The 12888-nt window shown below is 39.8% G+C and overlaps 1 protein-coding gene across 4 annotated transcripts in view; it reads left to right on the plus strand.

Annotated features, from left to right (window-relative positions):
- TIAM2 (TIAM Rac1 associated GEF 2) overlaps nucleotides 1-12888 on the plus strand; it is a 235778-nt gene that overhangs the window by 139633 nt on the left and 83257 nt on the right. For all 4 annotated transcript variants that reach the window (XM_008177654.4, XM_065588849.1, XM_042848258.2 and 1 more), the window contains exons 8-9: nucleotides 10971-11156; nucleotides 12554-12700. In XM_008177654.4, the coding sequence (XP_008175876.2) occupies nucleotides 10971-11156; nucleotides 12554-12700 (333 nt within the window). The remainder of the gene's footprint in view (nucleotides 1-10970; nucleotides 11157-12553; nucleotides 12701-12888) is intronic.

A 12888-nucleotide genomic window follows, 5' to 3' on the forward strand; every position in this document is an offset into this window, starting at 1 on the left:
CCTGAACTCTGTAGGCACCTAAAGTTGCTCGGTGCCCAATACTAATGTTGGCAGTAAAAGTTCCTCATCTGCCTATGTTTCTGCCTCTCAGCCTATGCACAGCAGCCCCACGCCAGGTGTCTGGATGCCTAAGCCCCAAAGCAATGCACAAACCAGGGGAAGATAGGCATTTCTCTGCCTAACTTGCCTGCGGGGCCTGATCCAGTAAGCATGTTCAGACTTTGCCTACCCTATTGGACCCCTATAGCCATGCTTACACAAAACGCTGGGTGTGCGGGAGGAGGACCTTCCTCATAACTTTTAGCTTAGTGGCTAGGTTTCTCACCTCAGGCGTAGGAGGCTCCTGGTCCAGAATTTTGCAAAACAAATCAAAAGTGTGGATCCCAGTGATTTTTTTTTTCCTAAAAGTTAAGGGTGGCAACACTCAGCATCACCACACCTAGATTCCTTTGTGAATCTAGCGCCTAGTGCCGGTTCTGCCTGGGTAAAGACCGAGGTTCCAAAGTCAATTAAGTGAATAAAAAAACTTCCTTTGATTGAAGTGGGGTTTGGGTCAGGCCCTGAGTCTTGTGACCTAAACTCAGATATGAAGCCATGATTTCCAGAGGGGAGAATCTATTGTACTATACTACTTTATAACCTGCTGTTCAATAATAGAAGTAATGCAGGTAAATATTTACTTATTTACCCATCTATTTAAAGGAACAGACTTTAACAGGTTAGTGTGATTCATGGATACAGCCTTAATGAGGGCATATTAATTTCTCCTAATTACGTAGTCCAAGGCTTGAATATCTCCATTGTTTCCCAGTCTGGTTCACTGAAAAAATGGGCTGTAGTCTTTCGCAATTAAAATACATCACTGGCACTGCAGAAGATTCATTCCCATTAAACTTCTGTTTAAGAATTTCTCGCAAGGTCAGGCGAATGATGCAAAGAGTGAGTTGGATCATTCACAAACAGCGCGTAGTTTGCGCACAATGAATTCATAATGAGACTTTTCTCTGGCTTTTATCTCACTGATTGCTATATGATCTCTTATTGCAACTGCTAAATGTCTGTTGGCCATGTCACATGGGTGAGAAGGCAGTAGATAACCTTGCTTTCTAAACTCTTAATTCAGAAGTCACAGCATAGGATGCATTAAAAAGACCTTAAAATATAATTTTAAAATTAATGATTTTGAAATCACATTCCTATGCTTTAATTCTGTGTAGTTTAGTTTGTTTTTACCCAGTTTCGTGAACAGTGGCGCTATAGATTATGGGGCAATTCTTTAGTCTGACACATGAGAATTTGATCGTATAGCGTCAGTCTATATAAATGGGAGTCATGTGTATAGATCACTGTGCCTCTCCCTCAGTTTTCTTATGTATCTAATATATAACAACGTAGGCTGGTACTCTATTTAATAATAATGATTTTAGTTGCTCTTCCGTAGAACTTCATGTGTGAAATCTTGACCCCAGTGATGTCCATGGGAATTTTGTTATTGACTTCATTGGGCCAAGATTTCACACTAAGTGGTTAAATTTAGGGCCCAGTCCTGCACTTTGTAAAATCTCTGTGATTATTACCATCCAAGGGAAAATTCTACTATAGGAACTTACAACTCCCCAAGACTTACAGCTTCTATCTTCCTCAACATCTGTGTTGTTAAAAAGCAAGATACTGAATGCCTCTGCTTTGGCGGGAGGGGAGTTTAGGCAGTGGGAGAGATCTACATCCCTGCAGCATGTGGTTCTTGTCACACCATTCACTAGCCTCTGAAAAGGGGTTACAGTATGGGAATCTGTACATGTGAATTTTTAAGTATGTGTACATACTGTATTTAAATGTGTGTACATATGTTTTTAAACTTTCAGGTATTTAGGAGTTTGGGGAGTTTAATAGTATTAGGTTTGAAATTTGGTGGGTTTGATTGCTAGCATTTGATAAAGAATGATTGCATTTCTAACATTTGGCAATCCAAAGAATTGTAAAGCTTAAAATAATAGTTGCCCCCTCCCCCCCAAAAAAACCATCAAGAAGAAGAAGGTGTTATTTTTATAACTCTATGCCTCGGGGCTTGTTGATATTTCGGCTGCCAGACAGGTAGCCAAAGTATCTCCTAGATCAGGGACTGCCTCCATCAGTAGATGTAGTGTTTTTAGAGCCATATGGGACCCCAGTCCAGTAATAGCAGACTTAGAGCCCTCTTACAAAGAATGGTGACCCACTGCATAAGCTTTAAAAGAATTAAATCCACTGTATGGGGGAAACCCACAAAGAGTCTGTTGTAACTACAGATACAAAGGTCTTGGGAGGGGCCATATCTAATGGATTAGCTGTGAGTCTGAAATCTGTTTATGCCATTTCGCAGATCTGGGAGCTGTGATATATTTGTCTTTGTCTACGTATATCATAAATACTTTATGGGTGGGATTTTCAAAAGCACACCACCTTGGGCTAATTCTTTTCCCATTGGAGTCAATAGTAAAACTCCCACTGAGTTAAATGGGACGGGAGATAGGACAAAGTAGAGTACTTCTGAAAATCCCATACTAAACATCTCAGTTCATACCCTTCTCAGAACTAACAGCACTAGTACGGTTACTTTTGTTCTGGAGCTGCAGTAGCATTTTGCCACCAAACATTGTAAGTGCACATTTTTTGTACATGAGGGTCTGTACATGAAGTGGGTGCATATACACTTATCTTCAGGCACACCTTAGGCACCCACATTTAACCACTTTGGCTCACTTAATTGTTAAACATGTGTACGGTTGTGTAGTAGGCAAATAAATCATAATATATGCTACAATCCTGGGGCCCAGTTTAACTATTGTTAAAGGCAATGAAAACACTCCCTTTGACATCAATGGAAGTGGGGTCAGGTGCATGTCCAGGAGATCTTTAAATAGAATTATTTTAAAAAGAATATTGCAAAATAAATCAAAAGTAGGGGCCAGCATCTGTGCACATGGGGAATGTCTATCAGCATGAATGGAAAGTCCACTGTGGACAGAAGGCAGTATGTATCTCTTAATGTTTTTATTAATGTATTTGCTACTTTTCAATCACATGGCTGTTTCCCTCCCTGTTCCTCTTCATTTTGTTATGAATTTCTTTTAAAAGAAAGAATCGTATGGAATAACTTAGAGTAATATCGGCTTGAATGCATTCTGGGTTTCTTTCTGCAGGTTCTAAAATGGCAGCATAATCATGTTTTTTTGAATAATTTTGATGTAGCTGACATGATTCACATTTGCTGTGGACAGTATACTTAACTCACTTGTCAGATGGTTGTGAGGAGAGGTATTTTCTTTTTATTAGCAGGCACTAAAACAATGAAACGTTAATGGGAAAAGCAGACACGTGCTTGGAATTACTTTCATGGGAGTTTTCCTGGGTTTCCTTTAACTAAGTGTATTTTGTCTGTCACCATAAAAGCCAAAATAGCAAGATCAATAGGACTGCATTCTGCTCACTGAAAGTCATCTTGAAATATACTGTACTAGTTCCCCTTCGCCTGCCTCTACTGTCCTCTCTCTCATTGCCACTTAGAGGGCAATGCATTACATGGTTTGTTTAACATTTAACAGATTATTTTTCTGTTTAACATGTAATAGATTTCTCCTTCAGCAACAAACATTTATAAGATCATGACTTTAGTTTCAAGCTATTTTATTGTGCAAAGTGACCTCCCAAGCTCCAACTTTTCATAATTTTTTTGAAAGAATGAAATTTAATACTGTTAGATAATAACATACGTGAGTAAAAAGTCACAGTACCCGTTCTCCAAGGAAATCTTTTCCAAAGCACTTTGCTGGATCCCTGCTGTTTTTGCTGCAAGAGAAATACAGCTTTAGTTGCAATCGATCCAGTTACTTTTTTTAAAATTGGTGCACTCGGGGACTAACAATTGATATCTAGATTTATTGGGCCAGAGCATCAGGTGGTGTAAATCAGTGTCACTTCATTGAGTACAATAGATCTACACTGATTTGCACCAGCTGAGGTTCTAGCCCATTATTTTTTACTGTGTAAAATTGTCCTTCTCTCCATCCTCAGTAAAATGCTTCCATTTTAGTGATAGCTCACTACTATGGAAAGAAGTAAATAGGCAGGGAGAGAAGTTAGGGAAATGTTGCTCTGATTGTCACACTGGTGCATTTGCCATTTTGCGGATCCTGAATCAAGAAAGGAAATCAACCAAGGTTTTGAATAAAATATTTTCTTTAAACTTAAGATGTAGAGCATCTCTGCATTTGGAGAAACCGTGTTGGAGGCTGGAGATTATGGGCTGCAGGCTAATTCTTCTTTGCAGAAGGCAAGTTGCCTAATAAGATTGGGCCCCAATTCAGCAAGTTTCTTAAGCATATGCCTAACTTTAAGCATGTGAATAGTCCAATGGGGCTGCTCACTTGCCTGAAGTTAAGCACATGCCTAGTGCCTTACAGAATCAGGGTCTTGACACTGATGCTATGACCCTGAAATGATGACTCCTTTCCATACTGTGGTCAATATGGTAAATATTCTGTACATCTGTACTTCCAGCGATAAGAAGTGACATTGATTGGAAAAAGCTAGCTGTCTGTTGTTTTTAATCCCTTTGTATTCTTTTTGTTATTTCAGGATATTTTCTTTAATGTTTCTTAACTTATTAGACAGAATGGTAAATAAAGGATACTATTGATTTTACATTAATGTTGTTTTACTGTGTTCTCTTTCATTTTTCATCTCTTTGATTTCAAAGATCTAGTGATAGCTGAAGTAACCCTTATGTTATACAAATTCCTGGAAGAGTGCCATAGTTGCTGCTTTAAGTTCTCTGTAGGAACACATGACAAAATAAAAAGATCTTTTCACAGTCCCCTGATAGTGAGTGACTCATTCATCCAGATGGGTGCAATATGGATTGTGTCTGAGAACTGAGGAATGGAATGCAAAGAGTTGTGTTGTTTGTAATGTGGTCGAAAAGCTGTTTCTATAAAACAGCAGGGTTTTTTTCTTTTAAATCCATGAGGCCACAGTAGGTTCCCCAGATCAGCTTCTAAGGATACATTCTGTCTGGAAAAAAGTCTCGGGGCAAAATCCTGCACTTCTTACTCATGCAAGTAGTCCTGTTGCAGTCATTTCTGTTAGCAAGGAGCAGAGTGTTTTGTGTATGGGGGAAAAAATCACATCAGTTTAAAGTGTTGAACAAATCTTTTCCTTCTCCTCACCTTTACCGGGGCTCCTTTTGCTTTGTTTGGTGCAATGGGAAGAATTTGTTTTAAAATCATATCATGTGTCAAGGATTTTGATTCTTTTTGTAACTCTGGCTCAGTCTGTGAGTACAAAGCTTTTTCATGTGAGAGTATTTAGAGCAATCTTTAAGTGTGTTTTGTCTATATTTGTCCCCTTTTTATATGAGTCAGCTCTTACTTCTGTCACCCCATTTCAACCATTTGTGTGGAGATGGTTTTTGTTACACTGGGCTTTCCCTACCTAAAATGATCCTTCTCAGAGCTCCATGTAAAGAGCTGCATTCAAGAAGCCAGGAATAATGCAACATATTCGTGACCAGCATCGACTGGCATTTTGGTCCAGATCCTCAAAGGTATTTAGGCACCTAACTCCCACAGAAATCAGTGGGAGTTGGCATCTATATACCTTTCAATGTCACTTTAGGCCCTTATCTGTTAACTATTTACATATATTTCAGTCCTGTAGCAGATCCTATAGGTTGATAAAATAGCACAGATACGAACAGTGCAAGCATCTTAGCTCATCACATGCTGTAAGGGTGTCATATATTTTACCCTTTAGTTGTTTTCCAATTTCTTAATAGATTTTTCTCTGATCTAGGAGCCATTTCTCCTAGTGATCCAAGAGCAATCCTTGCTTCCCAAATCCTTTCCAAGCCTCCTCCCTCTTGCACCTCAGCTATTGAAGCGTCTTCCTCCCCAGTCCAGGTATCTGCTGCAAAAATAATCCATCTTGCCTAGCACTCTAACCATGTTCAACCACTCTACAATTCCTTTAGTGGCCCTCAGCCTACATCATTCAAGTACCTCATCCATGTCTTCAAGATCTGCCACAATTTATCTCATTTCTATCTTTCTGCCTTTGTCTCATTTTTTTTTCTCTCAAGGCACTTACGTGGATGCTCCCTTTGTTTTTCTCCCATGCTCACCTCTCTAAAACTGGACCTCTGTTTCTGACTATAATGTATACAATGCCAATCCCTGTCCTCTTTTAATTCCCTTTCCAAAACCTACTTCTTCAAGGAGATTTATAACCTCTGGCTGAGATTTTAAAACCAATGGGACTTGGATGCCATTGATGGGAATTGAGCATCCAACCCCCCCTAGTTGGCTTTGCAGATCTCCGTCTATCAATCAAAACATTTACTATTAGGAACAAAATACTTGCGGTTACCTGGAAGAATTCTAGCTTGCCAGGTGGCCAGGCAATCTGACTGTCCTCTCCTTTGTCCTACCTACAATTGATAATGGCTGGGTGGATGGCCAGAAGTGTTTTCTGTTGTGTTGTGTATGGGTGTTTTTTTTTTTTAATGTCTCAAAACCATCAAGTCTGTTTAGCTAGCCAATCATACATGTAACCACCTACCATACCCATTATCATTCTTCTCCTCCTTCCATTCCCTGCTATTGTTTGTTGCATTGACTTTTTTTTACCTCTTGTCTTAAATTAGAAGTAGGGGCTATTCTGTATGTGCATCATGGGGTTAAATCCTCTAGTCTTAACTCAGGCTGAAATCAATGGGATATTTGCCTCATTCAAGTTAAAAGCAGAGTAAGGATTGTAGCTGCTAGCCCATGGATTGTAATTAACATGTTGGACCAGGATGAGTTTTACTTTGAAGTTGTTGCTTTTTAGATTGTAAGTTTTCCCCTTTAGTCTTCAAGTGTATAAATCATGGGCAGGGAGAATTATCGTAGTTTAAAAGGTTTAGACAAGTAGCAGCTGGTATTGGTTCACAGTCTCCAATTGGTTCCAGACATCCTTGGTTTTGATAAGACTACAAGACAATCCCTGAAATTCCCTGCCCACAGCTTTTGCTAATGCCATTAAACGTAACATCATGATTACTGGTGCTTTTGGAGTTGATTAGCTAGCATCCTGCGTGGCTGATAAACACAGTCATGTAATCCTTTCTCCAGAAGATCCTTGCATCATCTCTTCCTGTCCCTCCCCAATTTTAGCTTATATTTATTTAAAATATATTTCTGTAGAAAAGCTTATGTGGGATTTTCAAAGGAGTTTAAGGAACTTTGGTGCCTAAACTCCATGATTTTCTGAGAGTTGGTGGGCCTAATTCCCTGAGTGTCCAGGAAAATCCCAACTCTCTTTGTTAAATGTGGGATTTTCAAATGTATTCAGACTCAGCCTAACTTTGCCTCCTTTGAAAACTCCCATCACTACCGTGGGAGCTGACATTGGCAACAGCTGAACGTTTTTGAAAATTCCATTCTAAGGCTGTCTCTGCACTGCAGCTGGGAGGTGTAATTTCCAGCGGGTGTAGACTTACACAGGCTAACTCTGCTCAAGGTAGCATGCTAAAAATAGCAGTGTGACTGCAGCAGCTCGTGCTGCAGCTTGGGCTAATCGCTCAAGTACAAGCCTGTCCAAGACCCCAGCTATGCGCTTTGGAGGCTAGCCCAAGCTGCTGTCTGTGCCAGTGCTATTTTGAGCAAAGCTTATGCATGTACTTCTACCCAAGCTGGGAGTCGCACCTTTCAGCTGCAGTGTAGACAAATCCTACATGAAAAGACAGACCTGAGCTTTTTATTGTTGTGGAAAGCTTGCAACACACTTTCATTCTGTGGACATCAGTGTATGGAGAGGGAAGACTATTGTTGAACCACATACTATATTACCCCATCCATGAAGTAGAGGTAGATGGAAAAGTGTCATATTAAGTGTGTCTGGTGAAAGGAGTTGAAGTAAAGTGAAGCTTAAAATAAAGAACAATCATAAAATAAATCCAGGGTGAGTGGTGAGGGGAAGAGTTCCTTGAAGGATTTATGCACAAGCATACATACATGTGTTTAAAATTTGTTTCTGGTGAGACTAAACTAGGTATTTTCCTTATGTGAAGGATATCTCTGTCTTATTTGTGTATCTCTTTTTTGTGACCTAAAACTACATTTTTAAGAGAAGAACACTCCTCAAAGTTTTTTTTTCTTTCTGGATTTACATAACATAAAGTTTTTCTGATCAAGGATACCCTGAGATGGTATGTCACAGAAAAATTGGAGGTTCTCTTTTTGGCTCTTTTTCTAAAGAGCCCGAGAAGCAGATAACTCTGACCTGTGTAATAATGGTGCCAACTTTATGTTTGTGAACACGTGTGTGAGGGGAGGAGTGGAGCGACAATAAATGAGGAACTCAAAGTGAATCCAGAACATTTAGTGGCTCCTCACTCAGTTGCAGTACAGCTCCTACCACCGCCATCACTCATCTTTCTTTATGATAAGAAGCCTGATTTACCCCTGCATTACTCCATTTTTTCACCCATGAAATTAACAGAGTTGCACCAGCATAAAACTAAAACAATGCAGTGGTGAATTGAGCCATTTCTGTTGTCTGCAGGAGATGAAAAAAAGACAGTACTCCCAAACACTGGTAGCTCTGTTACAGGAGACTTTCTATGGTACCTCTACTTATGGAATAATTGCAATAGCAAGAAAGAGAATTAAAAAAAAATCCATTACCGTGGGAAATGGTCATTTTCCTGTTCAATGGAGCACAGACATTAAAACAAACATTTGGAGAAAACAAAAAGGGGTGTGCATCAAACATGCCACAACATATCCTACTTCTTCAGAATGAATAATGTATTTGGAACCTCTGGTGTCTCACGCCAGTATGTAGCTGGCAACTCAAGACTTGTCTACCTGAAGTATTTTTGCGCTGGAGAAGCTACACTCCCCCCATGCAGGTGTCATGCTACACTATTGTAAAGCAGGGTTTATACCAACAGGACTTATTGTGCTTTCAAATGCCATTGCAAAAATTAGTGATGTAGAGGAGCCCTAAGAAATGTATAAGAAATAAGGCAGCAGGGCAGGAGAAAAGCAGTCTCACAACTCAGAGAGCTATTAGCAAGTTAAAGCAGAAATGAAAAACCGATTGCAAAAATTAGGATATTGCGTAGCTTATCCAGAATTATCTGTTTTATTTTTTATTATTGAATCATTTCCTTGGTTACATTGCTTGTGGTTGTGTCACTCATAAAGCATTAAGGACTAGGAAAGGGTGACTTGTCTGTGGATGACCTTGAAATGAAATGAAATTGAGATGTCTATCAAGAAAATATGGTTGTTCCAGTATTTTCCTGAAGCAATACTTAACTACTACCTATGTGCACTCTTCCTGAAGTGCATTGGGGAGAGCAGCATTCAGAAGGAGCCAGCAGAATTTAGCAGTGTAACAAACTAGGCAAGGAAGTCATTCATTTCTTTCTAATATTTGGTGACATGACAAGGAAACTGATCTGATTTCGCTTCAAGCCAAATGTGTTAGTCAATCGGTGCACCTAGAATTTTTATACCCATGTGATCAGCTTGTCCTGTAGGCAATAAATGATTGAAAGGTACTTATCCAGACTGAATTTTTAATAGTTCTAGAATTCAGATGATAGCATTTTTCTAAGGGTATGTCTACACGTAAAATGCTACAGCGGCACTGCTGCGCCACTATAGTGCTTCAGTGTAGACACTGCCTACACCAGTTGATTCTCCCATCAGTGTAGGTAATCTACCTCCCCAAGAGGCAGTCACTAGGTCGATGGAAGAATTCTTCTGCTGATCTAGCACTATCAGCATGGGGACTTAGGTCAACATAATTATGCTGTTCAAGGGGGTGGATTTTTCACATCCCTGACCAATTTTCTAGTCTAGACTAGGCCTAAGTGTGGCCATGGTTAACTTGCAAAATACAGCTGCTCTTTTCTGTTGAGTCATGTAATGTAATGTAATATATAATACACACATAGTCAGCCTGATTCTACCTGCACTTACACCTCTCTAAATCCAGGAATTTACACTAGTGTAACTAAGGGCAAAATCTGGCCCACATACATTATGTAAATGTCTGTGCTTGTGCACATATAGACACACACAAAAGCCCAGGCTTCAAGTTTGGGTACTTATGTTCAGTGTTCAGTATCCAGTCCAGCATTTGGATCTTCAGTTTGAAATTTATTCATATAAGTTCACACCTTAAATGAACATTTATTCACCTTCGAACTCCTCAGGTTAGGATTTGGGTGCCTAATTTAGTTTAAAAATTGGACTCTCAGCAAGCGTGTATGTGTGTATTTAAATATTTAAATATGTTTATATTGTATTAAGCAAATACACTCTTCATTGCAGCAGGCTCTATATTATATATAAGGCTTATAATGTATTTAATTCACATTTACAGTATGATTAGGTGTAGGAAATGGTTTAACTGTTAATAGGAGTAAGACCCAGACATGCTGGTGTTACCAGTTGCTACCGCTTCTTTAGGAATGGGGAATTCAAAAGGAAGAGCACTAAAAGACCAGCAAAACCCCTCAACATTGCTACTTGGATGATTGATTTAGCTGAGTCATGCAGCTTTGCTTTTAGGCAACCAAACATAGAATCTAAGCTCATAAAAATGTAGGAAACAAAATTAATCAATTTTCTTGAAACTTCATGAACCACAAGGATTTGTTTTTATGTAATTGCTTCTGTGGGAATCAGGCTACCCATGATACATTCATCTTGTCAGTATATATTTAGGACCACCAGCTTTGTTTTATTTCAAGCCATTTTTTGAGTTGTTGTAACACAATATGACTGAATGTGTTTTGGCAGGGGGAAAACTAATCCAATCCATATATCTCCAGATGAAAGTAATTTACTAGAAGTTTGTGGAAGAGCTCACATTTTCAACGAGACCCACAAAAACATTTTTTCCTCTAATTGTCCCTCTTTATATCTAAATAGATCCAGCAATGGGAGCAGAATCTAGAGAAATTTAACATGGACCTCTTCAGGATGCGCTGCTACCTGGCGAGTCTACAAGGTGGGGAGTTACCAAACCCTAAGAGCCTTCTGGCTGCCACCAGCCGTCCTTCAAAACTGGCACTGGGGAGACTGGGCATCTTCTCAGTCTCCTCCTTCCATGCACTGGTGAGTGTGACTGCACTTTGTGACTGTGTTATAGAAAGGTCTGGTTACCTTATCACTAGTGATTTAGTTGTATGAAGAGTAAAGCTAGGGAAACTCACACAGACACGCGCTCACACAGCGCCAAACCCACCAGCTGCCAAAGAAACCTTGTTAGTTCGCGGACTCTAAATGTTTAGGAATTATCTTGCCCAGAGACAGACTTTCGGACCTGGAAGCATTGGGCCATGCTTTCTTTCGCCCCAAATTTGGGGACTCCGAAATGTTGAGGCTTATCTCAGCTTTCATTTAAAACAAAAAGACCACCTTGTAAGTTTCTGACCCTCTTCTTTGCAGAGATGGGCTTGAAAATGTCAACTTATCATTGTGGAAGGTTTGCCACAGTGATTTTTTTTCTCCCTTAACTTCACAGATCAACTTTTATATAAATTAAATACATTAAATTGGGGTGAGGGTTGGAGTCAATATTTTTAAAAGTGGCTAGTGATTTTGGGCCCATCAGTGCTGAGCTGCTCATCTTAAAACAGCTTAAAAGAGCCTGATTTTCAGAATGTGCCAAGCACCCTGCATCTGAAAATCAGGCCTCTTTACAGTGTCAAGTTCTGCCCCCAAATGTGTGTGTGTGTGTGTGTGGGGGGGGGTTATCCAAAATCATTACACTTTTGAAAATCTTGTTGTCAGTCTGCAAAGAATAATAGAGCAGATCCTTAGCTGTTGTACGCTGTCATACCTTTCAACAGACCTACCATAGTTGCACCAGCTGAGAATCTTCCCCCACCTCTCTAACCCTTGCCAAAAATCCTAAGGCTGATCACAATGAGCAGGACTGGATCACATTTGGTGTGGTAGAGAATGAGGGTGAAAAAGAATTTTGAAGGTCCACCTTGAAATATTAAGGCAAGCTTTGTCACAGACAGGGACTATATTTCTCTCTTGCACATGTGTGTGCGCGCTCTCTCTCTCTCTCTCTCTTTTTGCCCGTGTAGCTAGTGTTCTTGTTCGCTAATCATGCGGTGTGACAATATGCTGTTATCTTGCATGCTTGAGACTTTTGTGTGCCTTCCTTCCTTGAGGAGTTTAACATCTAAATCATGGCTGATCATTCTTCCCCGGGATCTTTGCAATAACTTCTTCAGTCACACAGTTTATGGCCTTGTACTAGCACTAGCTTGTTTTGGAGCAGAGCAATATTTTCTCAGTATCTTCCCTACCTTGACTTTTTTACATTATATTTCTTCAATTGTCACTTTGTATTAATAAAAAAAGGAGCAGCGGTGCAGAAGGTTTGGGACCATGTTGAGATAAACTGAAATAACCCTCATTTGATGTCTCATTATTACTTTGGATTTATCTTGCTGTTATGTGATCGAGATGTGAAGGCTTGTATGTATGTTTAATAGATCTGCTCCAGGGATGAGGCTGCTCTCAGGAAACGAACCCTGTCTCTGTCACAGAGGGTACGAAGTAAGAAGGGCTTATTTTCCTCGCTCAAAGGGCTAGACACTTTGGCAAGAAAAGGGAAAGAAAAACGACCTTCAGTAACTCAGGTAAATGCCAGTTTAAAATTATTAAAAGGCTTGTAAATGACAGTACTGTAAAATTAAGTTCCTATTGCTATGTGTACATTGGTGAATAAGAGAGATTCTGACCCACAGGAGTAGAAAGTCAGTGGCTCTAGACAAGCAGGGCCTGAGGGTGTTGTGAGGGCAGTGCACTCTGCAAGGGGAGGTGGAGA

Source organism: Chrysemys picta, chromosome 3, assembly GCF_011386835.1.
Source record: "Chrysemys picta bellii isolate R12L10 chromosome 3, ASM1138683v2, whole genome shotgun sequence".
NCBI lineage: Eukaryota > Metazoa > Chordata > Testudines > Emydidae > Chrysemys > Chrysemys picta.